The sequence below is a fragment of the Balaenoptera musculus genome, chromosome 2, assembly GCF_009873245.2.
Source record: "Balaenoptera musculus isolate JJ_BM4_2016_0621 chromosome 2, mBalMus1.pri.v3, whole genome shotgun sequence".
In the NCBI taxonomy this organism is placed as follows: Eukaryota; Metazoa; Chordata; class Mammalia; order Artiodactyla; family Balaenopteridae; genus Balaenoptera; species Balaenoptera musculus.
The window spans coordinates 134,684,536-134,712,155 of record NC_045786.1 but is presented as its reverse complement, the minus strand read 5'-3'; the positions used below and the strand labels follow the sequence as shown (position 1 = coordinate 134,712,155).

General features: G+C 35.4%; 1 protein-coding gene across 1 annotated transcript in view; it reads right to left on the bottom strand.

The window, feature by feature from the left end:
- The window catches only part of LRRC9 (leucine rich repeat containing 9), a 97,059-nt gene that overhangs the window by 63,594 nt on the left and 5,845 nt on the right, over nucleotides 1–27,620 (bottom strand). The window contains 11 exon segments of the mRNA XM_036842050.1: nucleotides 3,457–3,574; nucleotides 3,906–4,082; nucleotides 11,591–11,722; nucleotides 12,625–12,821; nucleotides 16,203–16,358; nucleotides 19,805–19,987; nucleotides 24,562–24,632; nucleotides 24,918–24,981; nucleotides 25,514–25,654; nucleotides 26,275–26,493; nucleotides 26,757–26,837. Of these exon segments, the coding sequence (XP_036697945.1) occupies nucleotides 3,457–3,574; nucleotides 3,906–4,082; nucleotides 11,591–11,722; nucleotides 12,625–12,821; nucleotides 16,203–16,358; nucleotides 19,805–19,987; nucleotides 24,562–24,632; nucleotides 24,918–24,981; nucleotides 25,514–25,654; nucleotides 26,275–26,493; nucleotides 26,757–26,804 (1,506 nt within the window). The 5' untranslated portion in view covers nucleotides 26,805–26,837.

The following is a 27,620-nucleotide window of genomic DNA, read 5'->3' as shown; positions in this document are numbered from 1 at the left end:
ACTCACTGAAAAGAAGTAGATAACCTTCAGGTGCAACTTTATTCTATAAAACCATTTATATATTTTAAATTTATATGCAAATAGATTTATGAAAAGTAATACAGAACAACATTTGTTCCTGTAAAACCAGCCAGAGTCAAAACTGACCACTCTGTGTGGTGCAGGAGCTATAGTTTTGCACATTTTCAAGGATACTCCACTAGCAACTGTGCAAATTCCAAAAAGAAAATTCTGTGGGAAATTACACTGAAGATTCTTATTTAAATAAATAAATAGTCTAATAATTGGTCTAATAATCTACATTATTTTCCAGATACATCTCATTGTGCTAATGCATGGAAATTTTAGTTTGCATTGTGATTAGAGTTATTTCTTTAAAAGTGTTTTATCAGAAATATTCATATTACTTGCTGTGAAAGCAGCTCTAAAAAACAAACAAAAATCTCTATTTTTAGCAGTAAAAAAAAAAAAAAAACTAGACCTAAGAGAGATTATATGATCTATCCAAGGACTGAAGCAGAAATTGTCAAAGTCATGATTTGGACTCAGGTCTACTCCTCCTTTGCACTATCTTGGAGTTTTGAAATTATTACTAGCTTAATATTAGTAGCCAAATTATCTAAAATATATCTTTTATATAAATGCTGAATTGCCTATTTTCTTATTGAAACCTGTTATTGAAAGAGATTTAGAAAAATAAATACTAAAATGTGGCTCATCTGATCACAAATTCCACATTCTAGTAATTATAATCTCAGATTTTCCATGAACATCACTAAATATCCATTAGATAGAGGCTATGTGCATGGCTGTCCGCCTGGACCAGACACTGCCAAACTAAGCCAAATCCTCCTTCTCAGCTGCTTACACAGCATATCTTTTTAATCAGATCCCATCTCTTAAATGATGCAGAACATAAATGTCAATCTTTACTCATTGTGTGCACACCATAACATAGAAATTTAGCTTATCTGATCTTTGTGCTACCCAGTGATTTTTCTAGCCAATTATGTTCCCCCATTTCTAAGATCTTAACAATGAGAGTAATTGATGGTGTGTGGAGAAATAAGGGCAGAATAGTAAACTTTAACCTTCTGGTATTTTCTTGTTTAGAGGCAAGACGGGGAAGGAAAAGGAAACAAAGATGGGACAACCAGAAAAATGTGAGAATAACAATAGTGTATGGATGCTAAAGGAGAGTTTCAAAATGGAAAGAGCGATCAAAAGTATCAAACGTTTCAGCAATAACCTGCCTCCTTAGCACAGAAGGCTGTATGTCAGTCTCATAATCAAATGTTCCAGCAATAATGGTGAATTTAATAAAAATTTTTCTATGTGCCAGGAACTGGTCTAAGAACTTTTCTGGTAAATTTTAATAATATATTTTATTTAATCTAATATTTCCCAAATATTACCATTTTAATATGTAATCAATATAAGAAATTATGGTCTTTTTTTCTGTACTAAGTCTTCAAAAACTGGTATTATATGTCTTAAACCTTTAGCACACCTTAATTCTGACCAGTCACATTTCAAATGCTCAGTAGTCACATGTGGGTGGTGGCTACCATATTGGACAGAGCAGTGTAGAGCGCTGCTGAAAGGATTAGAGATATTGTATCTCCTTTAGGAGATGCAGGGGATAAAGTGCTAGCACAGTGTCTGGCAGGCAGAAAACACACAGAAATAGCCCCATCCTTCCTCTACCCTCTGTGCCCATGATGGTTCAGAGTTCTCTGATATGACCCTGAGCACTTCACTCGCCTTCCTCAATTCCTCACCTCCTTCCTACTTCTCTTCCAGAAAGTACAGTGAGGGCACTCTCACTATACCACCCTGCTGAAGCCACCATCATCTCTGGCCTGAGCTGCTGTAGGACCTCCCCCATATAGTGCCCCTGTCATTGCTTCTACTCTCTCCAATTTATTCTCCACCGAGAGGCTGGAAAGCTTTCTTGGTGATTTTTTTTTTTATTGTAAAAAAAACACATAAGGTAAAAGCTACCATTTTAACCATTTTAAAGTGTACAATTCATTGGCATTAAGTACATTCACGGTGTTGTACAACCATCACCACTATCCATTTCCAGAACGTCATCCCAAATTGAACCTGTATACTCATTAAACAATAACTCTCCATTCCTCTATCCTCCCCATCCCCTGGTAACCTCTATTCTACTTTCTGTCTCTACCAATTTTCCTATTCTAGATATATTATGTAAGTGGAATCATACAGTATTTGTCCCTTTGTGTCTGGCTTCTTTTACTTAACATAATGTTTTCAAGGTTCATCCATGTTGTAGCATGTATCAGAATTTGATTTCTTCTTATAACTGAATAATATTCTATTGTATGTATATACCACATTTTATTTATCCATTCATCTGTTAATGGACATTTGGGTTGCTTCTACTTTTTGGCTATTGTGAATAATGATGCTATGAACAAGAACTTTTTTGTGCATATCTCACTAAATCCTAACCATTCTGTTAAGTAGATACTATTATTACCTTCACTTTACAGAATGGATGAAACAGGCACAGAGAGGTGAAGTCACCCAGCTGGTGAGTAGGAAAGCCAGGATTCAAATGCAGCAATACTTTGATTTTATGCGTGCCATGATGAGAAAAGGATTAGGAAACACTGCTCTATACCAGTGTGCTACAGCTGCCTCATCAAATGGGTGGAGGACCGAGAAAGGTTGATTGGATATTTTGGAGCTCAGGAGTGACCAAGGATAAAGCAATATCAGTATCAAGGTGGGGAAAATGAAGTAGAGAATAAAGAAATGGTGGCAGTAAAAGTAAAGAGAAAAATAGGATGATAGAAAGCACAGCAGTGTTAACTGAATGAATTTTTTCAAGATGGAGAAGACCTTGGAGAGTTTAAAACAGATTAAAAAAGTGGATTTCAAGATCATCCACAAAAGGATCACAATATAAAATATAAGATGCCTAGAAAGATTAAATAGATAATCATGAAGATAAAGTAATTCATGATTCAACCAACTGTAGATTGAAAATATTTAAAAAAAAGAATTCTGGAAAGTTCCAAAAAGCAAAACTTGAATTTGCCCTGCTTCCACAACTATTTACATAGAATTTACATTGTACTTACAACTATTTACATAGCATTTACATTGTATTAGGTATTATAAGTAATCTAGAGGTGATTTAAAGTATACAGAAGAATGTGCATAGGTTATATGCCAATAGTATGCCATTTCATATAAGGGACTTGAGCATCCTTGGATTTCGGTATTTGTGGGAGGTCCTGGAACCAATCCCCCTCGGATACTGAGGGATTGTACTTTCCATGATAGCACTAAGCTTTTTGTAAAACAGTATAAGTTTGCTATAACGTGAATGAAAGCATTGAGAATCAAACCACACTTAATCAGTGGCAGAGCTTTATTCATTAGGAAGAAAGCATTATTCTGAATGACATTTTATGCTACCTTGCTCGTTTCACTGTCTTTGAATCCTTTTTCAAGTATTTGTAGCAGATGCTTTTTCTTCACTGTAACTTCAGGATCAAAAACATAAAAAAGGCATTCCAGCATCTGTCGATAGCTCCTTAAGAATAATTAAGACAAAAAAAGTTTTAGAATTGATTTCAGAAAAGCCTAGCTGTAGATAAGTTGACCATATGCCTTGCCTAGGGTATTTCCCATTCACGCTGGATGTTCCAGTGTCATTATTAAACTTCCACTCCTCCTCAGTCTCAAAAAGAGCTCCAATGTGGATAAACTATGAGGTCATCCTAGTCAAGGAAGATGCATGAAAAGGAACTATTTACTGACAAGGATATTTTCAATATTGTAAACTTTTAAAACAGAAAGACTTTTTTTTACAAAATAAAATCAGACTGTTGTAAAAATGTTCCTTATGGAAGTTAACTTCTTACTCTGAATCATGCATATCTTCATTGTCCAAAAACTTTTGGAATTTCTCTTCAAATTTTAGTCTCAGAATACGGTTGTTAACCTTGATGACACGTTTTACTTTCACTCCTTTAATACCATATGTTCTGAAGTCCCATGTACAAAAACGTGATAGAATTAATTCACAGCAGGAATTAAACCTATATGGGAATACAAAATATATGCAAAGAAAAGAGATTTTCCTTAAAATGTTGAGAACACAAAGTTACATATGAAAAAAGTAATAGCTAATATTTTATGATTTTTGCTAAAGATAAATGGTCATATAGTATAGCTCTGATTTGGTTCTTATTCAATCAGTAAAAGAGGCGCTAAACTTTGAAACATAAAATAATAGTTCTTTTATTAATTATTATGTATTTGTTCTGACTAAAAGATATGGAGCAATCCTCCTTTATTGAAACACTTCCTTTTTTGGCTTCAGTGAAACTACATGCTTCTGGCTTTCCTCTTACTGGCTGCTCTTTCATGTTTTTCTTTGCTGCTTCTCTTTCCTCTGACAGACTTCTAAATGTTGGATTGCCCGAGGAATCAATCTTTGGCTCTCCTCTTGTTTCCATAAACTCTATCCCTAGGTGATTTCACCTGGTCCTTTGGGGATACATATTTTAAATATATTATTTATATATATATAAATACATATACATATATATTTATTATACTAGTAAATTCCAACATTTTATTTTCAGGCTTTACCCTTACCCCACTTAGCTGGATATACCCACACTTGAACATCCAACTACCTGCTTGCTATGTTCACTTGTATATGTCATAGGCCTCTCAAATTTAACTCACCTGCCTTTAAACCTGCTCCTCCTGAGTGTTTTCCACCTCAGTATATGGCAACATCACCTAACTGGTAGCTTAGGTTAAAATCCCAGGAATAAACCTTGCCTCCTCTCTTCCTCACCAATATCCGAGTCTTCAGCAAGTCTGTTTGACTCTACATCTAAAATACATCCTGAATATGACCCTATTTAATCATTACCACTGCTATTTTCCTAGTTAAAATCACCATCATCTCTTAGTTGGGCTATTGCAATAACTTCATAACTAGGGATATAGAAGTGAAAGAGGCAGGGTCCCTGCTCTCATGGACCCTATCTTCCAAGGGAGTTGGACAAAAAAATAAACAAGACATAAAAAAAATCTAAACTGGTAAGTGCTCTGAAGAAAGAGAGGCTTGGGGGTAAGGAATGGAGCAGGGGATACTTAAGACATGTCTTGGGTAAGACCGTTCAAAGAAGATATTTGAGCTAAGAATTGAAGGAGAAGTAGGGGCCTGCTGTGTGAAGATCTCAGGAAAATATACACAATGCTCATTTGCTCTCTGCTGCCCTTACCTGGCTATGATCAAAGTAATAATTCTGGCCCTGTCTTAAAGTAGCACAGAATTTAGATTAATTTGAAATTTAAGGGGGGGGGTGGTCAACTGTATGGTGACAGATGGAAACTAAATATTTGGTGGTGAGCACGCTGTAATGTATACAAAAGTAGAAGTATAATGTTGTACACATGAAACATATAATGTTATAAACCAATGTTACCTTAATGAAAAAATAGTAAAAATAAAAAATAAATTTGAAAAAAATGGATCAGTTTGAAAAGGAAGTTAAGTGCTCCTATATGGGGTACATCTGCCTTTGAATGAGATGACTGGTCCTCACTGGGATAATCAACCAGGGCCTGAGCATGGGTGTGGGCTAAGATCACAAAGGTAAGCTTCCTGATGGGTTGTCTCTTCCTAAGACTAACATCTGAGCTCCTAATTTAGAGCATTCGCCTTTCTCACTAGCAAAGACTGAACCAGTACAGCTAGGAACTGCCCAGTTACTCTTCCCCTAGAGTTGAAAAGTGAGCTGCCCAAACCAAACTAATCCCAGAGGAACTCGCAGTCTGGTACAGGAGACAGATAGAAATAGTGCTGCAATCCAGCAGAATGCTGCTAACTAGTTCAGAGGTCTAGCTAAACAACTAGATCATCATGTGCAGTGGGAAACCTACGGTGTCATATACAGAGGGATCATTTCCTGGGTGCGCCTAAATTAGTTCAAGTCACCCCTAAACAACATGTCCTGGAACCACTGAAACTCATTATTACTTGCACTCTAATTATTATTATTATCATTATTATTGTGCTCTGATAGAAACTAGTGCTATAGGCGTTTTATGTAGATAAGGTTTTTGTTATAAAGTAACAAAAGGGTAATCGAGAATTGCCCTTGAGAGTAATCAAGAATAGATGGAAGTGATGAAGGGACAGTTCCCAGCTTCTAGCCTGGTCTCCCAGGAATGCAAGAACCAGGAATGGCACAGGAAACTCCAAGTAGTATGATCCTTTCATAGAGCTTTTCTTTGGGAATTAAGCAGCTGATCCCTTCCTTATATGGAATTCCTAGAGCCCTGGAGATACGGAACCCTGGTGCTGAGAGGACAAGGGCTCTGTGCTACCTGGGGTCACAGTAGTAAAGCAATTCATTCAATCACCTGGCCACACCGTGGATGAGAAAACATCATTCAGAGGCTGCAATACTGCTGGAGGAGGGAGAATAGACCTATGCTGATAGAGAAGTACTGAGACTTACAATATTATCAGTACGTCATGGAGGATGATAACTTCTCACATCATTGTTGAATATGTGCTACATGCAACTGGGTAGCATGTCATTACTGGTCTTTTTTTTTTTTTTTTTAAGTGTCATTTTTTTTTTTAATTTTATTTATTTATTTATTTATGGCTGTGTTGGGTCTTCGTTTCTGTGCAAGGGCTTTCTCTAGTTGTGGCAAGTGGGGGCCACTCTTCATCGCGGTGCGCGGGCCTCTCATTATCACGGCCTCTCTTGTTGCGGAGCACAGGCTCCAGACGCGCAGGCTCAGTAATTGTGGCTCACGGGCCTAGTTGCTCCACGGCATGTGGGATCTTCCCAGACCAGGGCTCGAACCCGTGTCCCCTGCATTGGCAGGCAGATTCTCAACCACTGCGCCACCAGGGAAGCCCTCATTACTGGTCTTTATACATGTAATGTATAATCTTTATACATATAATGTATACTGATATAATGTATATCAGTATGCATTACTGATGTATACACATTTTTGTCTGAACCTGAAATAATGACTCTCTAGGAGTTTGTATAAAATAATATTGAAATCTGCTACACCTTTCTTTCAAAGAGTCTGATAGATTTAAGGGCAAAATTCAAACTACCCAGCCCAGCCTGCAAGACCCTTAATGATCAGGCCCTTGTCATGTGGAACTACTGAGTTCTTGGAACATATTATACTATTTCCAAACCCTTTCACATGCTGTTTCCTCTGCCTGCAAAGTCCTTCCTCTAATTCTTCGTATAGTTAACTTCTATCGGTCCTTCAAAACTCAGATCAAAGCATCTCCCTCAAGTATCCCCACTTCCAGAATACTTTCTCTAACTCGCCACTCTGCTTTGATCTTCACACAGCTGCCCCCTCCTACATTCTCCATGTGTACAATCATCCCAGAACTTATTACTGTTTCATTACCATAGTCTTCTACACCAGATTGTAGGCTTGATTAGAGAGGGAACTATATCTTATTTGACTTTTATCACTAGCACCTAGCATAGAATGTGACTTATGGTAGAAGCTCAGTGGATGAATGCTGAGCAAGTGAACAAAGTAGAAAAGACTCAAAGATTAAAAAGATGCAGTCTCTATCTTCACCGAGTTTATAAACCAATAAAGTGAAAAAGTAATAGGACAAGTACAAGCAAAATTATAATAGAGTATAAGATAGGAGAGATAAAACTCAGTGCTATGAAGATTCAAAAAGAAGAAGAAATGACTATAGCTGATGGAGATGACAAGAAAATTCCTCACAAAGGAATGGCTTTTGATGTCATCCTTGAAGATAAAGTAAGTTTTGACAGGCAATGATAGAGCCAGGGCCTGGGATGCGAGGCATTCTGGGTGAAGGAAGTAGAACAAAGAAAACCACTTATGTGATGGTGTACCAGGTATATTCCAAGAGCAGTGAGGCATGCACAGTTCAGCTGACTCTGAAAGGGTTTGAAAAGGGGTTAGGGTAGTTTGGAGACTATAGAGTGAAGGACATTGAATGTCAGGGTGAAGAGTTAGAATGTAATTTGGAAGATAACAGGTTGCTACAGGAGGCTTTTGTTTTGTTTTTAACAGAGTGCTCTTGGCATAGGAAGGGACCGGCTATATGTAGCAATAGTCTAAGAGGAAGGTCATGACGGCCCGTGTGCAGGAGATTTTGGTTACAAAGAAGGAGAGAAAGAATGCGAGAAACATTATGGAGAGAACCTGTGGGTCTTAGGCTGATTGGATATGGAGATTGAGAAAGAGAATGGAGTCAAGAATGGCTTCAGTGTTTGTTGTGCCTCTATGACTAAGAGGATGGTAGTGCTACAAACAGGAATGGAGGAGTCAGAAGGAAGGGGTGGTTTGTGGGCAGAAGAGGAAAACGAAAGCAAAAAGATTAAGAACTAAATATTTTCACATCACCTTGTCTAATCCTAACAGTAACCTTTTGTGATAGTTTTTTATTTTCTCATTTTACAGATGACATTCAGATGAGTTAAATAACCGTTTTAAGACTATGAAGATAGAGTTTTGAACCTAGGCTTTCTGACTCTAACCCCACTGTCTATTTTTTACTTTACAGCTGAGTTCCCTTTTAAATGTGTTGAGTTTGCCTTGCCAGTTGGAATGTCTAGAAATGTCTAATAGGTAGAAATTCAGGACTGGAGTAAAGGAGAAAGATTGTAACTTTAAGTAATTTTTGAAAGTGCAGGAGTAGAAGAGACTGTCAAGGGAGAGCATAAAAAGAAAATAGGAAATGTCTAACTACAAAAAAAAAAAAGAGAGAGAGAGAGAGGTGAAGTTACACGGAAGGAATGGCTAACAGCAACAAGATCTGCAGAGGTTAGGAGAGTGAGGGCCCCTCATTTCACCGGGTGCCCTCACTCACTCAGTAAGACCTGAATGTGTGAGCATCCACAGTGGTGATATACACGTTGACTAAGATATTCAGTTACACAGAGAGATGCCTACAAACGTTCATTAATATACAAACGATGCACCCATTTAGCAAATGTAGAATGCACATGGTTTTAAATGGCTGGAGCTTAATAAAATCTATTAAAATCACTTCAAAATCCTAAACAAGCATTTAATAAATACTATTAACTGACTTGCTGACTTAAACCATATCAAAAACAAATATAAAACAGTATAAAACAAAAAGTCTGAGTTTCTGTAGCTCCCTAAAACAGTACAGCATGAAATGTTTATATATAAAAAGTTAGATTACTGAAAGTTATTTTATAGACAAGAGTGAACCTACTAAGTGAGTATCTATATATTGATATGGAGACTTCAATTAGTAGTTATCTATTGAGTTATGAATCCAGCCAGCCCTATGCTAGATGTAATGACTTATAAGGCACATCCTATCTGTCCCCAAGGAGCTCACAGAGTCACTTATATATTGTTTTGTTGTACTTTGAAGTTATTTCTTTAAATTGTAAATGCCATGTATCTATAACCAGGTTAAAAAAGCTTCTCAAGCACAAGGACAGCATCTTTGATGCTTTGGAGTCCCCATCTGATAAATGTTGATAAATGTTGTCTGATGTCAGTAGATAACTCAGTTGGCAATACAGAGGTAAATAATATGATCTATAATGAAAATGCTGTAGTGGCAACAATCTACTCAACAGGCAAGTCTCTGTAAAATCAGGACTTTTTTAAACTGAAAAATAAAACTCTTCAATTTCATAAAAGAAATGAAGCTAAGAAATATTCAATGATATACAATTAGAAATCTGCAATGCTCTTTTACTATAAACATAGGCTTTTCTGATAGAAAACCTTTATGTTTTAGTTCTAGCTCTACTCCAGTACTTTTTATTTAAATGCTAAATATTGGCCTTAAAAATATTAGAGAAAAGTCAGTGTTTAAATTATAAAATGACTAGATATGTACCACACAGAGCAATTTAAAGCACTTTAATAGTTATTTCCTAATATACATAAAAGATCAGAGCTAAGGTAGCCAAGCTTGTAGTATGCTAAAAGTAACAAACAGTCCTTGAAATTCTGCCAACATGTATTTGATTTTCTCCTTAAAATGGATCAAGGTTATTTTTATTAAAACCAAGTAAACAATTATTAATGCTTATTAAAATCCACCAAAGCTATCCAAATTACTATCAGGCTGACACGGTTACCTAAATGGCTTTTTAGTTATTTTGCTTTTACATATTTTTTTCACTAATGTACTTGTTTTATAAAGAGCTTACTTTGCGATAAGTTAAAAAGAAACAAATAATAAAAAACAATTCTGTTTAGGGTGAGTGAATACAAATGAAAGACTGAAGAATTATGCATACATCCTGCAGAGAGACACCATTCAATTCTTACACTTGAAAAATCAAGGCCTCTACTTGTTTACATGGGAACTGGGATGAATACCTTTTATATCTTTGTATATAAAAATCAAATATTGTGGTTAAGCAACAGTGATAACTGTTGGGCAAATGGATCTACTGATACAAAAGAAAGTATTTTAAAAGATGCCTTTGTCCCTTGGGCAGAGCGTCTTAGACTTTTCCACCAAAGTACCCTCAAGGCCCTTCAGAAGCTTTTACTCACAGAGGTGAGTTAGAGCCACATCTAATAGAATCAGGGGGCTTGGCTTAAAGTAATGGATAACAGTCACACATTTTTCTTTCTAAAAGGTTATTGTAAGTTTTGCGTTTTACTTCACAAAAATCAGCGTTTGTTTCAACACTGACTGTGAGTAAAACCATCCTCTGGGGTGATATATCAAGTCCATTCTATAGCTTTACATGGTTCCTTGTTCACGGGCTTCTCAATTTTGAGAAAGTGACTGCAGAAATATGAAAGTTATGATATTTTTGTACCAAGACTCTTTTTTTAGGATCATTTTTTTGGTTGTACCCTCTAGTTGAAGCAACACAACCACTTCCTTGTGTCTACCAGTAGGCCTTGATTCTGAAGTGTGGATGCCTTTTTCCTGTTTCCATTTTGGGTGGCTTTCGCCATTTTTGTCCAAATGGGCTTTTCACCCGAATTCCTGGTTTTCAAGTGTCTGCCTTATTTTAACTCATAAAGTCTATGTGCACCCTGACTCTATCTAGCTCTAGGCAACTGGTTTCACTTTGATCATGGACCCCCAGGAAATTTACTAGGCAGCCTCCTCCAGTGTTTGCAACTTGCTGTTGCCAATCCTGCTTTGCCACTCCTTCCCTGTTCTAGCTTCTCACCCAGTATTCAGAATCCAGGGCTATATTCAGTCCATAAATAAACCATATAAACATACATAAAATTAATTCTTGACCATAAGCTTTTCTAAATTATATTCTGCTCTTGGGCTAAGGGAAATTAAGTAAAGAGCAAAGAAATACTATTAGGATGTTTTCAAGTTAGCTCATGGCAATAGTATAAACAGAGAAATGTATATATGGTAAAGTAGGTAACTGCCAATTTTCAGTGGATGAATACTCTATATGGGAAGTGTTTTGAAATGGGACATTTTAAGATTTTTATAAGTTGATATTTTGGTTGATGATCCTAAGCACTTAAAATTAGTTTTAAAGCTATAACTAAATATCAAAAGATTTACCAGTCATCAGATCGAGTGCCTTCTTCAAAGTGGATGTTTCCCACAGTCTCCAACTCAATTAACAAAAATGGGATTAATAAGCTATGACTTTTCTTCTTTTGTTTGACTTCAATACGATAAATTCCTTCAATTCTATTTAAGAAAAAAATAAAGCTATTAAAATGATCTAAAAATCACAACATTAAAATTCATGATAGTTTCTTCTAAGCTGATGTTAAAATATAAGGCTTTCATCAATGGATAAAGAAAGCTTGGTGCTAACAGTTAAACCAAGTAAAAGACATTCTGTTTTTGGCAATTAAAATCACCTCAAATTTTGTTAACCTCAGAGTAAGTGAAGGTTAGAAGACTCTCCTGGCTCCACCATTTATGATTCTCAGATCTTAGACAAGTCGCAACATTTTTCTGCTGCAATTTCTCAGAAAATGACAAGATTGATAGTACCTACACCTGAATAGGCTTTTTTGAGGATTATAGGCAAAATATATGTAAAGCTCTTAGCCAAGAGCTTGGCACAGAGTAAGAACTCAATAAATATTAGTTATTATTTTGTTAGTATTTATTATTACAGGGCAAACTAACTTATACACTTAGTGCCTTAGTAAATTAAAAAAAAAATTCACAGTACTTACTAAGTCTTCTTGCTTTATGTTTCTAGTTGATACTCAACCTGAGTTTCTTTCTACATGATTCCAGACAACTTTTGTATGTGCTTTCTGCACCAGTAGCAGCTAACGTTAAAAAAAACTAATGTTTTTAATTTGCAGACACTAGAGTCATGATGTGACAAGAAGCCACTCAGGGGAAGTCCAGTGTTCCTAGTAAAGTATTGCTTCTGTAAAAAACTATATGCTAACTTTGAACCAATGATGCCTACCTCTACTAAGAACTGGACTGGAAAAACATGTCGTGTTTTACTTCATACTGTAATTCTTTCCATTCCTGAAGGAGAGAATTGAGCTCGACCAGTGGCCCAGAACATTCTTTTCCCTCATGTTTCAAATTTGAACAACTAGATAATTCATTAAACATACTCATCTAGTTTTTTGTTCCAGAATGTTACCCTTTCATTCAAGGCATTTAGTTTGGTCACTATCTTCCGTTGAAGACTTGGTTCTTTTGTGACAGTTTCACAGTTTTTTGATTTTTCAAGCTCAGTTATTTTATTGTTACTGGATCTATCATTGTGCCCTTTGCCATATCCTCTGAGTTCAGTCAGTTCCCGTTCCAACTGTTGAAATCAATGTGCCAGGGAACAAAATCATTTAGTGGAATCTATTAAATATTTAATTAACTTAAATTAACAAAGTAGCAATCTAGATAATAAATAAGCCAAACTTCATAAAAACATGGCAAGCATGTGATTATAACTTTAGTACAAGTTTGGTCAACCAATTTCTCTTGACCAAGTGAAAGCCAATATTAAATACTTCAAACATGGCAGTTCTCTCAATTGAAAATAAGAAAAGCAAAGAAATAAATTTTAAAATATTATTGATGAGTTAGCTTCTAATAAAGCCAAAGTAAAATGATAAGAAATGCTGGTTTTGGAACAAAGAGAATAAACTTGAAATAATGTGACTTTCATCACTCCTACTTTTCAGTTTTTCAACTACTTTGGTATTCTGGGAAACAACATATAAATACACACAAGCATGGATATAGGGGTGCACATTTTTCTCTTTGCCTCAGTCTCCTATATGGCTCAGCACAGCAATGTCTTTATTTAAAATTTTGATATTTGGGATTTTTTCTTGCTGTTCGTAATGGACATTTTTTGCATTCATTTGTATTTTTAAAAAATATTATAATAGGGACTTCCCTGGTGGTGCATTGGTTAAGACTCCACGCTCCCAATGCAGGGGGCCTGGGTTCGATCCCTGGTCAGGGAACTAGATCCCACATGCATGCCGCAACTAAGAGTTCACATGCCACAACTAAGGAGCCCACATGCCGTAACTAAGACCGGCGCAGCCAAATAAATTTAAATAAATAAATAAATATTTTAAAATATATATTATAATAAAGTATATGATTTATCTTAATTATGGAGGTTTTAGACCTTCCCTTAAACTTCGGGCTCAGGGTGAGTGCCTCATTTGCCTTACCCTAACCCCAGCATCGTAGAATGGATTTCAAGATAAACTGTACTGTACACAGAGAAGTGCATACAAATAGAAATTTGCTAAGTATCTGTACTCCCTTCTCTATAATGGCTATATACAGCTGTTAAAAAAATGAAGTAAGCATATTTTATAAAAATACCTATAGTTTATATAATCTATAGCTATTATTTTTCACATATTAATACATCCATTTGCACATGAAAATGGCAGATATAAAATGATTTCCATATACTGGTTCGCCTGTGATTTTTTATTCAAATAAATAAATTATGTTAATGTTTTAACGTTAAAAATACCTTTCTGATTATAATATGAATTTAAACCTGTTCATTTGAGAAAGAGTACTAAATATATTTTAAAAACTTGATTTTTAATGGCTACATACCATTCAATCTTAAGAATGAGTAATTCTGCCTCTCTTTTTAAACATTTAGGTAGTTTCCAATTTTTTGTTGTTATTAATAGTACAGTGATGAATATTCTCATATAAATATTTATCCAAATCTTTAAATAGAGTGCTAGAAGTAGATTTACTGGGTCAAAGGCTATGAGCATTTTTAGGCTGTTAATAATATATATGGGGCTTCCCTGGTGGTGCAGTGGTTGAGAATCTGCCTGCCAATGCAGGGGACACGGGTTCGAGCCCTGGTCTGGGAAGATCCCACATGCCGCGGAGCAACTAGGCCCGTGAGCCACAACTACTGAGCCTGTGCGTCTGGAGCCTGTGCTCCGCAACACGAGAGGCCGCGATAGTGAGAGGCCCGCGCACCACGATGAAGAGTGGCCCCCGCTTGCCGCAACTAGAGAAAGCCCTCGTACAGAAACGAAGACCCAACACAGCCATAAAAATAAATTTAAAAAATAAATTAATTAATAAAAAAAAAAAATAATAATAATATATATGACCCAACTACACTCTCATCAGTGGTGTAATAGTGTCACACCCATCTTCACCAGGCAGGCTATGACAAATTTATAGGTGAAAATGGTTGCTTGTTGTCTTATTTCATATTTGGAAATTAATAATCAGGTTGAGGTCCTCTTTCAAATGTTTATTAGTTTTTATTTCTTCTTTTGTAAAATGATAGTTTATGGAATTTGCTTAATTTTTCTATTGGATATATACTTTTTTGTCTTCTTTAAAATTTTTAAATTTATTTATTTTTGGCGGCATTGGGTCTTCGTTGGTGCACGCGGGCTTTCTCTAGTTGCGGTGAGTGGGGGCTACTCTTTGTTGTGGTGCACAGGCTTCTCATTACAGTGCCTTCTCTTGTTGCGGAGCACGGGCTCTAGGCATGTGGGCTTCAGTAGTTGTGGCAGGCGGGCTCAGTAGTTGTGGCTCGCGGGCCCTAGAGTGCAGGCTCAGTAGTTGTGGCACATGGGCTTAGTTGCTCCATGGCATGTGGGATCCTCCCAGACCAGGGATTGAATTCGTGTCCCCTGCATTGGCAGGCGGATTCTTAACCACTGCGCCACCAGGGAAGTCCCTACCTTTTTGTCTTGTTTTATTTATGAGTACTTTTATACTAAGGATATTATGTTTGTCCTTCATGTTTGTTGAAAACAATTTTTCAGACTGTCATTTATTGTTTATTTTCATTAATGATGCTTTTTAGTACAAAAGCATTTTACTTTTTTTTTTTCAATCAAATCTAAATTCTGTTCCCTGTGATATCTAGTATTTTTCTTATTTGGCAGGCTGAGATCAGTTAAATATATTAATCCATATATTCTTCTGCTTTTTTATGTTTTCATTTTTACATTTAATTCTTTTTTCCCCACTGTATTTACTTTTAGTAAAGTATAAACTAAGGATCCAAGTCCCCTATTCCCAAGTAGTTTGACTATTTTTGTAACACCATTTTTTGAATAAACCATTATTTTCTTATACCTTTTTTTTAATACAATAAGTTCTTATATATACAAAGTTCTGTTTTGAGGTAAGTAATCCTTCATTTTTCAGAGTCTACTTTTAGTAAAGGAAATCCTATTTATTCTAAATAAAAAAGCACATATAACTACTAAAGCACAAACTATTAAAGTATACAACATGATGGGAACTTTATAACAAGCTATACTTTAATAGTATACAACATACAATAGTAAAGGAGTGTTTTAGCATATTAGACAAGAAAATGAATTTTGAGCACAGCCTGCTGGTATCTAATTAAAATGTAGTGAAATAAGTCTGACAGATCTCTATAACTCACTGAATCATACTGAATTACACAGCATTTTTAAAATTTTATAAATTAATATACCTATACCTTTTTTAAATTGCAGATTTCTAAGCACAGAATGAAGCTTAGTGAAGTACCTAGAATCAAAACATTTTCAGGGCAAACTTACTTGAAACTTAGCATTAATTTAAAAAGGTATGATATGTATAAATGTATACATACATATAAAATTTTAAAGATAATAGTATCTTATCTGCCAGTTTTCTTAAGACAAGGCTATTGAAATTTTACAATATTAAATCTTACATTTTTTTTCAAAAAGCTGAATAATTTTATTCGTTCTTCTGGCAACTTCTGTAATTTACACTTTCGATCATTCAGTTTTTCAAGGTCTTCATTAAGATGCCTCTGAACAGTTTTTATACGCATATTGTAATACATTATTTTTTTCATTGCTGTGGTCTAAAAGTGAGAAAAAAGGTTAGCTGAAACAAAAAACATTATAGGTAATTATTAGTGGTATTATATGAGTGTGGTATGTTCTATATAATTATTTTTAAGTTTTACATGCTCAGTTACTAATAATGATATTAGTTGAAATGATAATGGCTACACAGAATTCTCTATTTAAATTTAATAAGCAAAACATAAAATTTCAAAGATGTTCTTTGTGTATAATATTTTAAGTGTGAGGCATATTTACATTTACTTTCAATGACAACATAAAGAGACTATAGAAAGAACTCAATTTACAAAATAGTGTCATTTAGCTAATGCGGCAGTACTACTAAAGCTAACATATTATTCCTGTTTGATTAATTTAGAGAAAAAATAAATTTAAAAGAATAAAAGCAAATGTAACATTATTCAATTCATTTTTTAAATGCATGGCTAAGAAATAGGATTTCATGGGGTTTTTTTTCACAAATCTATAAAAGAATGCTCTAAATGAACTTGTTTTAGATTGAGCAAATTACTAAATTGTCAATCTAATCCAGTTATCTTAAATTCCTTAATATCAATGGATCATGCAGTTACTAATGTTTATCATGATAAATTGATTAAATCCACCATTAAGAAATATACCAGGTAAATGGTGCTCATGAGTTATATTAGTCAAAAAGAACTAGCTGAGAAGAAAATAAACAAATCAGGTGCATATTATAATGTGACCTAGTTTTAACTGTTTACCTGAAATAATGAAGGCATTTCTTTTTATCGGGAAATCTGTACCTCAAGTAAGTTGGAAGGCTTGTACACTGTTGTGTGATTTATTTAGTAGAGAGTGGATAGTCAAGATCCCAACAGAATTATTTGGCATAACAGATAGAATGGAAACAAATATATGGCTTGATGAACAGACAAAAGAATTCCCTCTCTATACATATTATGAAATTCTGAAACTGAAATCACTAAATTCTTCTGCAAAAAAATCAGGCATTCATAACATAGAAGAGTTAAGGGAAAAAAGGCTGTTTTAGGGTGATGATTAGCAGATAAAAATTCCTGATCAAGAAGAGCTTGTTTCTCAGGTGCAACTGAGTAGAAAAAACTGTAACTAAGGAAATGGCAGATGGTGTTTCTTGATTTTTTTTTTTTTTTTTTTTTTTTTTTGCCTACAAGTGGCAAGTAAAGTCAGAACTTACCTGCCCAAGTGACACACTTCCCCATCCACAACATTCCCTTGGTGATTCATCCAGTCCTCGGCTTGGTATCATCCTTCTGCTTTCAATTCCCATATTTTTATCTCCAATCCAGGCAACTCTCTTAAATAACAGACTCATATATCCATCTTGGATATTCAAAAGATTGTTCAAACTTTATATGCTTAACATTAAGCTGTGATTCTTCCTTCTAAATGTACTCCTCCCATACTCTTCCTCATCTCATCAAATAGCAACTCCTTCCCTCCTTCAGTTGCTTGGGTTAGTTGCTTGGAATTATTCTCTACTTTTTCCTCTACACTTCAAATTCAATCTATCAGCAAATTCAGATGGGTTCTACCTTCTAACTGCTGCTACAATTACTTTTGATTACCTTTTACTACCCCCTCTACAGTGTCCTGTATCAAACCATCAGCATCTCTCATCCAAGTTTCTGGAATCTAACTGGTCTCTCTGCTTTCACCTTTTCCTTTCATCCTCTATTCTTAATTCATTAACCAAAAGGATCCCTTTAAAACATAAGTCATCTTGTTTCCTCCTCCTCTCAAAATTTTCCAGTGGCCTCATATCACTCAAAGGAAAAGCCAAAGTCCTTACAACATTCTTCAGTCTCACGTGATCTGCCCCCCACCACTCCTGTATTCATCTCTTACTTCTTTCTTTCCTCTTTGCTTACTCAGCTCCAGCCATACTAGCCTCCTTCTTGTGCTTAAAATATGAGGCATGCTCCTGCTCAAGGTCTTCGTACTTGCTGATCCCTGGAAAACTTGCTCCCTTATTTCCTTCAGGTCTCTGCTCAAATGTTGCCTTAGTAAATCCTTTCCCAACAGTTCTATATAAAAGAGCCTACAGCCCTTCCTCTGCCCCTACCAACAATCTTGTTTCCTTCACCCTTATTTCATTTTTCTCCATAGCATTTATCACCATCTGACATACTAGTTTTTCACTCATTTAGCTGCTTACTATCTGTCTTCTCTCACTAAATGTAAACTCCAAGGAAGCAGGGTTTTTTTTTTCTGTTTTGGTCATTCTATTTCTAGTGCCTCGAATGTAATAGGCATTAAATATTTGTTAGATAAATTAATCAGCCAAGTAATTTAGTGAAGCACATTCACCCTGCTCACCTTTTCAGAAAGTGTGTGATGAAAAACTACAGAGATGATAATGGAAATTTCAAAAATATGGTTGTCACTGCAAAGTTTTGTCATTATTTTTGACTTAACATTGTTAGAGAAGACATTCCTCCCTGACCCTCCAATGACTCTGAACATCTGCTGGTAGACAATAACTCTACCCTTTTGCTCAATATTACAAGACAGCTCACTTCTTAGATTGGGATGGGAGAGAGGATAATCTCAGTTTTGAAAAGAAGAGAGGAGACAATGGAATTTGAGAATAAATCCTCAGGCTACCAAGAGAAGAGATACAAGATAAATGGATAAAGACATTCTTTATCTATGTTGAGATGATGGATGAGCCACAAGGAAAGGATGGGAGGGCTTCATGTGGGCACATTCTAGACACTCATAAACTATTTATTGAATGGTTAACTGAATAAACAAATGGGACTCAATGGACTAGAAGGAGAGGTAGAAATATAATGTGGGAAGAATATTAAAAGACATGGTAAATTCCTATGAACTCTACTCTCAAATTATAAAGCCTTTCATACCATGGCATAGTAATCCCTTTACTGGGAGATTCACCATCAGTGACAGCCCAGGAAAAGCCCTTTTCAAGATTCTGGAGAACTTCAAGATTTGGGCAGTGTGGGTAGATTCACTTATACTTACAGAGAACCCCAAACCATCTTTAATTAGATTAAAATCTACCTAATCCTGGCATACTACCATCAACCATGGGTATCTTCTAATTTTGATATATAATACTCCAAATGAGAGGAGGTTAGTTGTTTGATTTCTACTTTATTTAGGCTTTATTAATTTTCGTATATATAGCATTCGTTTAATTATTCTTAACACTGATAATTTTTCAGATTTCCTTCAAGTTTTATGTAAGTTTAAATGTTTTTCTATTATTTTACCTTCCAATACTGTCATCAAAATTGAGATTCTAGTACTAATATTATTTGTATGCATCTATGTGAAATATCCAGCTCACTGGGCAAAAGTAGAATTGGTGACAACACTGACAAGATAATACTACCTACCACATGTTGACACAGCCAGAAAGAAGCAGTTAATTAAACATAAGACACAGACACCTGATTAGGTATGCACTTACATCTGCCAGTTCCTTGATTTGCTTTGCTGACACATCAAACGTGTCAAGTCTTTGAAGGCAAGGCAAATGATATAACACATGTGTGGAATAATTACACAGCAGACAAACTGGATTGGTTTTATACTGAGGATCATTGAGACATAAATCCTTTAAGCGACACAGCCTGGTTAAGTTAGTGAGGTCCTAAAACAACAGCAACAATAATGGTCAATTGATTAATTGCAAATCTCCATTTCTAAAGGAGGCATTTGAGCTCTTAAGATCACCCATAATTTAATGTAATGCATTCCAATTATGTGCTTTAATATGTTAAAGTTATTTAGATGCATAAAGTGTTATTCTCTATTGAAAAAGATGCTAAATACATGAAAAATGGATCAACAATAATTAAACAGCAGACTCTATATAACTATACATTTTAAATATAAAATGACAAAGAGTATTTACTAAATCATGTATTCCACATGAAACCTTGAAGCCCATTTATTCCTTAAGACACCATTCCCTCTCTGCACAACCCCTTTGCTAACAAGTGCCCTAGGAGTAACAAGGATGTAGGTCTCCTACCTCCTTCACCATACTCGCCACACTGACCACCCAGGAACACAGCTCGCTATTTTCCTCAGCCTCCAGGTCTGCTCTTCTCACCAAAGGCTATGGCACCTATGTTTTAATATAAATAACACTGAACTCCTGATTTTTAGGTTTTTTTGGTTTGAGGTTTTTTTTTGTTGTTGGTGGTGGTGTTGTTTGTTTCTATAAATGCCCTTTCTGCCTATTAAGGGCAACTGAAAGCTAGCTTTCTCCTGAGGGCCTCATTTTCCTCACAGCCTCTGGAGGGGTAGGGGTTGACGATGCACTTCCAGACCAATGTGATTCCTTAACATCTTTTATCTTGAAGTTTAAGTCACTGTTTACACCTTCCTTTATTTGGCATCTGGCCCTTGCTTAACTCTTCAGTCTTGTTTCTTCTATTTAAACTCTGACATTTTATGTTTTAGCCATACTGAACAACTTGAAGTTTCAGAATGTCCCAGACCCTTTAGGCATTCACTCATGCTTCTGCCTTTGAATGGACTGAACTTCACCCCAATTTTACCTTTTAATCTGTCAAGACTCAACCTAGGTATCATCTTCTTTGAGAGCCTTGTTTCATCCCCCAGGCTTGGGGTAGATGCTCCTCCTATGAACTCTCTTAGCCACTGGGCTTACCTTTGTTATAGAATTTATCACACCCTACTGTCAATTATCCACAAGTCTATAAGCCAAGGGTCTGTATGGGCTTTGGCCCTCAGTCCACAAGCTAAGAATGGTGATTGCATTCTTAACGTGTTGGGAAAAAATAAAGAAGAATGTGTGACAGAGGCCATATATGGTCCACAAAGCCTGAAATATTTTCTTTCCGGCCTTTTAGAGAAAAAGTTTGCCAATTCCTGAGATAAACTCTTTGAGAACAGGGTTTGTGTCCTGTTAACACTGCATTCCCAGCACTCAGCATTTAGAACACAGCAGGCACTAAATAAATAATGTGAATTGAATTGAATGCTTATTACTTTCTACCAACCTCTAAGACACCCTCCCATCTTTCTCAATAATAGTATTACTAGGGTGGTGCCTGGGGTAGGAAGGTACTATGGTAGAGTTGGACTTAAATGAATGCAATGCTAGTCAGGAGACTCAGAATCAGAATTAAAGGAAATCCAAAGCAAGGACCAGGAGGCACTAATTTAGAAGATAAAGTATCAATACAAATGGAATCGGGAAGCAAGTAGTGAAATCAGGCTGCTAGAATTAAGAGTAAGACAGGGTGATGTGGATAATGTGTGTCCAAATTCTCTCTGGACAAGTGAGAACTTGGCTTACTGGCTGGACCTAAGGCTATGGCTAGGCCCATGGCATGAGTGGGACTAACTAAGCAGGGTGACTCTAAAAAGGAGATTTCTGAATAGAGTTGTGCAGAGAATTATTTGGTCAAATTCTGCAGGGCAAGGAAGGTAAACCATTGACTATGCTGAAGAGTAAAGATACTGTTTGATTTCTGGGTTGCTGTGTTGCATTTGACCATCAGTCTGGGCTATGGCAGGTGTGAACTTTGAAGTCTTATGCAGGAATCCTCCACCTACACTCAGAAGTTAGATGACACTGGAGTCTATGAAAGCACATCTCACTTTCACCAGGATAGTATCTTTTTAGGGTGACTGGAAAGGTTAGACATAAAAATTCAGAATAATAATATTTCAGGAATATTCCTAATATGTGAATAATAAAAGTTGCTGTGAGTCATGTTCAATGTTTTTATGAGAAGCCATAATTATTATAGACAGCCTTTTTAATTTTATGCCATACAATGAATCTTCACAATAATCCTATTTTTATCCCCATTCTTTTGATGAGGAGATTGAAATAGGTTAATGTAATTAAAGTGATAGCAATAATAATAAAATAGCATATCTATTGAGTGCTTACTGTGTTTAGTCATTATTCTAGGAGCTTTATATTATTATTTCACTTCAACTTCATGTTACCATTGTATTATGCTGCCTTTAGTTTGTGGCAGGGCTAGAAGTGACAGATCTTTCTGCCTATGCAGCCTCTGCTCTGTACCACAAGGCTGCCATGGCTGGCCAGGGTGAGATAAACTTCCATATGGCTTCTTGGCAGGGTGATACCTTATTCTCCCAGCCTTCTGCACTTATCTTCTTCAGCCTCAACTCATGATTCTCTCCCTCATTCCGTTCCAGGCACAGAGGATTTCTAGTTTTCTATATTTGCCACACTCTTTCCACCACTTAGGTCCTTCACACCTTTGCTTGGAATGCTCTTTCCCTAGGTAACTCCTGCTTACGTCTCATTTGTTAGCTTAAACATTACCTCCCACAGCATTCTGAATTTATCTTTCATAGCTCCCTCTGATCTCTGCTGCTGCTGTTACTCAAATAACATTGATTTCTTACCTCCACACCTTTTTGCATATTGTTCTTCTCATCTTGGAATGCCTACTTCCCACTGCGTTGTAGAAAATCCTCCCTACAATGCCTGTTGAAATTCTGTCAACCCTTCAATGTTCGCATCAGATATTTCCTCTTGAATTTGACCAATAAAATTAAATTTTATTGAAATTTCTTTTTAAGGTGTTTATAACATTCTGCCTCATTCTATAGATTTTTGGTGTCATATTCTTCTCTGAGTAAAAGAATGCCTACTTTAATATTGATCAACTCAAAATTATTTCTATAGGTAATTTGCTCACCTATCATCTAGAGGAAGTGTTTTAAAATGTACCTTCAGTCTGACACTGTCAAAATCATGAATGCCATATGTTTTCACCCACATTATATACCGTAAACATTGTCTTCTTATTTGTTTTTTCTCTCTCATTTATGTGCTTGACAAATGGTTATTGAGATTCATTACAAGTCAAGTACTGCTTTAAGTATCGTGAATATAGCAGTGAACAAAACAAGCCAAATTCCTGTACTCATGGAGCTTGTAATCTAATAAGGGTTGTGGGTAAGTGCCAATAGGAAAAATAAAACAGGGAAAAAGTAATGGAATGCTTCCGGTTGAGGAGGGTAGTAGGGGTCATTGCTATTTTACTTAAATTAGGCAGGAAAGGTGTCACTAAGAACATAACATTTGAATAACATCCAGAAAGAAATGAGATGAGCCACGAAGATATACAAGGGAAGAATACTCCAGCAAGTGCAAAGGCCCTAAGGTGAATGTGTCCTAGATATATTTAAGGAACAGTGAGGAGACCAGAGTGGCTAGAATGATGAAAACAAAGGGGAGAGTGGTAGAAGCTGTGGTCAGAGAGACAGTGGGGAGACTAGATTATATAGAGTCTGGTGGGCCATTGTAAGAACTGACTTTTACTCTGAAAGAGATGAGAAGCCAAGGGAGGATGTTGAGCAGAAGTGTTTTGATCTGACATATTTTTAAAGGAGTGGGCTTCTATGTGGAGAACAGACTGAGTGTAGTGAAAGGGTAAACACAGGGAGAACTGTTAGAAGGCTTTTTTTTTTTTTCCAATAATGCAGGAAAGAGATGATGGTGTCTTCAACCAGGCTGATAGTGATGCAGGTGGTAAAAAATGGTCAGACTTTGGATATATTCTGAAGGTAGAGCCAACAGAATTTGCTGATGGACTGGATATGGGGTATGAATGAATAAGAGGAGTAAAAAGTAACTCAAGGATTTTGGCTTAAGTTATTAGAAGCATTGAGATGACATTTAGAGAAATGGAGAAGGCTGCAGGAGACGAAGGTTCGGTAGAGGGGAAATCAGTTTGAGTTAGGATAGGAGATGTCTATCATTTTGGGTAGTTGTTAGGGAAAGTAGAGATACCAATTTAGGAGTGATAAGTGGATAAAGGTATTTAAAGTTATAAGATGATTAGATTAGAGAATGAATGCAGATAGAAATGAGAAAAGATCTTGGACTAACTTGGGGCAATCCATTTTTTAGATGCTAGGAGACGATGAAAAACCAGAAAACCAAAGAGGTGTAGCCAGAAAGATGGGAGAAAAACTAAGAGAAAATGGTATCCTAAGAGCCAAGGAAAGAGTTATTTGTTTGGTTTTAATAGTGTCAGATCGTTAGGGCCAATTTAATCAGGTGACTCTCAAATTTCTGGGAGTACTGGGTAGTCCAAAACAAATTACTCTTTAAGTGGGGACTATTTAGTCCATTTTCTGTAAAAAGATGGTTCATGATCCAGGCTGATAAATAAAATAAATAATTCCACTTAAACATACCTTGAAAGAACATATTTGGTTACCAGAAAGGTTTAATCTTTCTAGTTGTTCATTGGGATCAAGACATCGACCTTTAATTAAAAAAAACAAGATGAGAAAAAAATTAAATTTCTCATTTTACCTCCTGTTCATATCTTGTCATATTTCTGAGTTGTATATGACCATCTTTTCTTGCATATAAATGAGACTAACAGTAATGCTGTATAATTAGTAACCACTGATCAATGGGTAGTATTTTCACATCCTGTAATTATAGATTTAGAAATGCTTTTCAAAGATATTATAAGACTGTACTTTTCATATTGACAAAAAATTATTGTAACATTTTCTCATATTCCAAATGAAACTGTACATACCAATGCTGCTTATTAGATTTCCAGCAAGGTTGAGATCACTTAAATTCTTCAAAGTTTGCAAGCCCTAAAATTTTAGACAATATATAATTTAGAAGAAATCATTAAAATCTATGTTTATAAATCATCTGAGCAATCTGGTTAGTTCTCCAGGCGTTCCAAGCACCAGGTGCTGTTTACTTTACAAGCTTAGAAGTAAGTGGGTGCCTCAGTGAAGTCTACTTTGTTCTCTGGAACCTGGAAAGAATTTTTGAAGGAGAAGGGAACAGGGAGGGAAGTAGAGAGGAAAAGAGGAGGAGGAGTAGCAAAAAGAACACATCACCCAGAGTGTGTTTAAAATCTTAGGCAAGTTATATACAAAACTTCTCTAAACCTCCTTTTTTTTTTTTTAACCTTCAGAGAAGAAATAACACCTTACCTCCCAGACATGGTGGGAGGAGTAAAGAAAATGATGCATACGAAGTTCTCTATATGTTACAATATGCTACATACACATTAGTTCTTCTTAACTAATTAAACTAGTCATGAATATTTCTTGAACATTGTGGTTAAACTCTACAGGAGTTGACTTTAAATATGAATCACTGAAATTATCTTACCTCAATATTTTTAATTGCATTGTGGTTCAGCCAAAGAACCTCCAATCTGGATAATTTCTCTAAATTTTCTATTTTAGAAATTTTATTAAAATATAAGTACAGTTTTTCTAAATTTCTACATTCTTGAATACCTTCAATTTTCTGTTAAAAATAAAAAAGAGGAGCCTGAATAGTGTTAACTTGTGTTTTTCTATTAATCCTTCAATAAAGTAGATTTTAAGTACCTTTTCCTTAAAAATCACATTTTCAGAATAGATTGCAAAATCAACACCCAGCAAAATGAACTAAAATATAAAAAATCATACAATCCCTCCACCTAAATACTATTTTCAATTTTCATATTCTTTTTTAATCAACTTGATACCTATTTTTATATGGTTATAATCATAACCATATACACTTTGCAATATTGCTTTTCAATATAGATGTTATAATTTTCACACAACCAATAGGGTCAAAGTAAACCAATTTCACTACAAAGCAGTACTGGGTATTATTTGATCTGATTTGATTACTAAAAAGTAGAATGTGTCTATGTTTTGGCTCTTTATTTCTATTTTCTCCTTTGTATAAATCTATTTTTATATTTTGCCCATTTATCTGTTTTTGTTTTGTTTTACTGGGCAAAGGGTTTAACTGCAATTCATCATGTATGAATCTATCTGTTTTGATCCATGCCTCAAGCATATACTTCAATGAATTATTTTTCCAAAGCCAAAGAACTTAGCATAACCTTCATGTAAGGTTACGTTTAGACTTACCTCTATGCAGCATTCGGCAATCCAAAGTTCTTTAAGCCGTAAACAAGTTTCTAGTCCTGAAATTTCTTTTATATCTTGAGCAACAATTGTGAGACTTGTTAAATTAGGAAATAATGATAATCCGACTATACGAGGATACCCTGAGAAAAACATTTCCAGTTTTGAAGTATCTGATCCTTCTTGTCCAATCATCTCATAAGATAAACCATTGCATAAACACTGTTTTCAAAAAAGAAATTGGATTATTACCTGTTTAAGATAATAAAAAATTATTTTTGCCATTAGAAATTATAAACTGTCAGTTTCACTGATGTCAGTTTTCACTCACAAGAAGAAAAGTTGTGTCATATATATGATTTTTCTGTACTTCCAAAGATCATGGTGTAGAAGAAATCTCTAGATAAGCTCCAGAAAGGAGTGTAGAAATGTTCCATTTAATATTCTTACAAATGTAGTTGAAAAGAAACCTGGCTTTGACTCACCAGTTCTTTAATTATGTCTTCTTGGTTTAGGTTTTCCCATTCAATCATCTTCCATTAAAAATAAACGTTAAAATAATATATCTGTTAAGGAAAAGGAAAAGTTGAAATAAGTACTAGAGTCATGCCGTATCATTTAAAGGAACCTTAAAGTTACTTGGGTGGAATTACTCACCTGTGGCTTGACATTTTCCAACAGTACATTACCAAGTATGTCTGGACCCCAAGACAGTCCATTCCATCTCTGAAGTTTTCTCTTAGACAGTTATTTTTTATTCTGAATTTAATTCTGTCTCTCCATAACTCCTCCCCATTCACTGTCATTTTACCTCCTGGGTTCAAATAAAACAAGCATAATTTTTCTTTCACACTATGACCCTTTAATACTTGAAGAACATAGTCATCTCTCAGCTATACCTTCACCTTGCCCTCAGTTCATGTCTTTTAGTTCTCTCACTAGAAAGAGCCCTGGTTTTCTCCCTTGAACCAGTTCCAGTTCATTCATCCTATTATACTACGGTGTTTCAAACTGAATACAGTTCTCTAAGTATAGTTAGCAAAGAAAAGAATCTTCAGGGCTTAGTGACATACCATAGGCATGGTAATAAATGTTTATTAAAATGAATTAGTCAACTTCCTCACTTTAGATGGTATGAACTACTAAATACCTAAGTAGCTTCAATGAAGTTTAACCTAATTTTTCATACTTTTTAATATATTCATTATATTATTCCAGACATATACTATTTAAAAAATATAGGAATCCTGGTTTTAATATGAGGACATGACAAAGCAAGATGTAGAAACTGTATTTATTTGTTTATTGTGATTCTACCTTTTATGATAACTCCTCCACAGATATGTGTG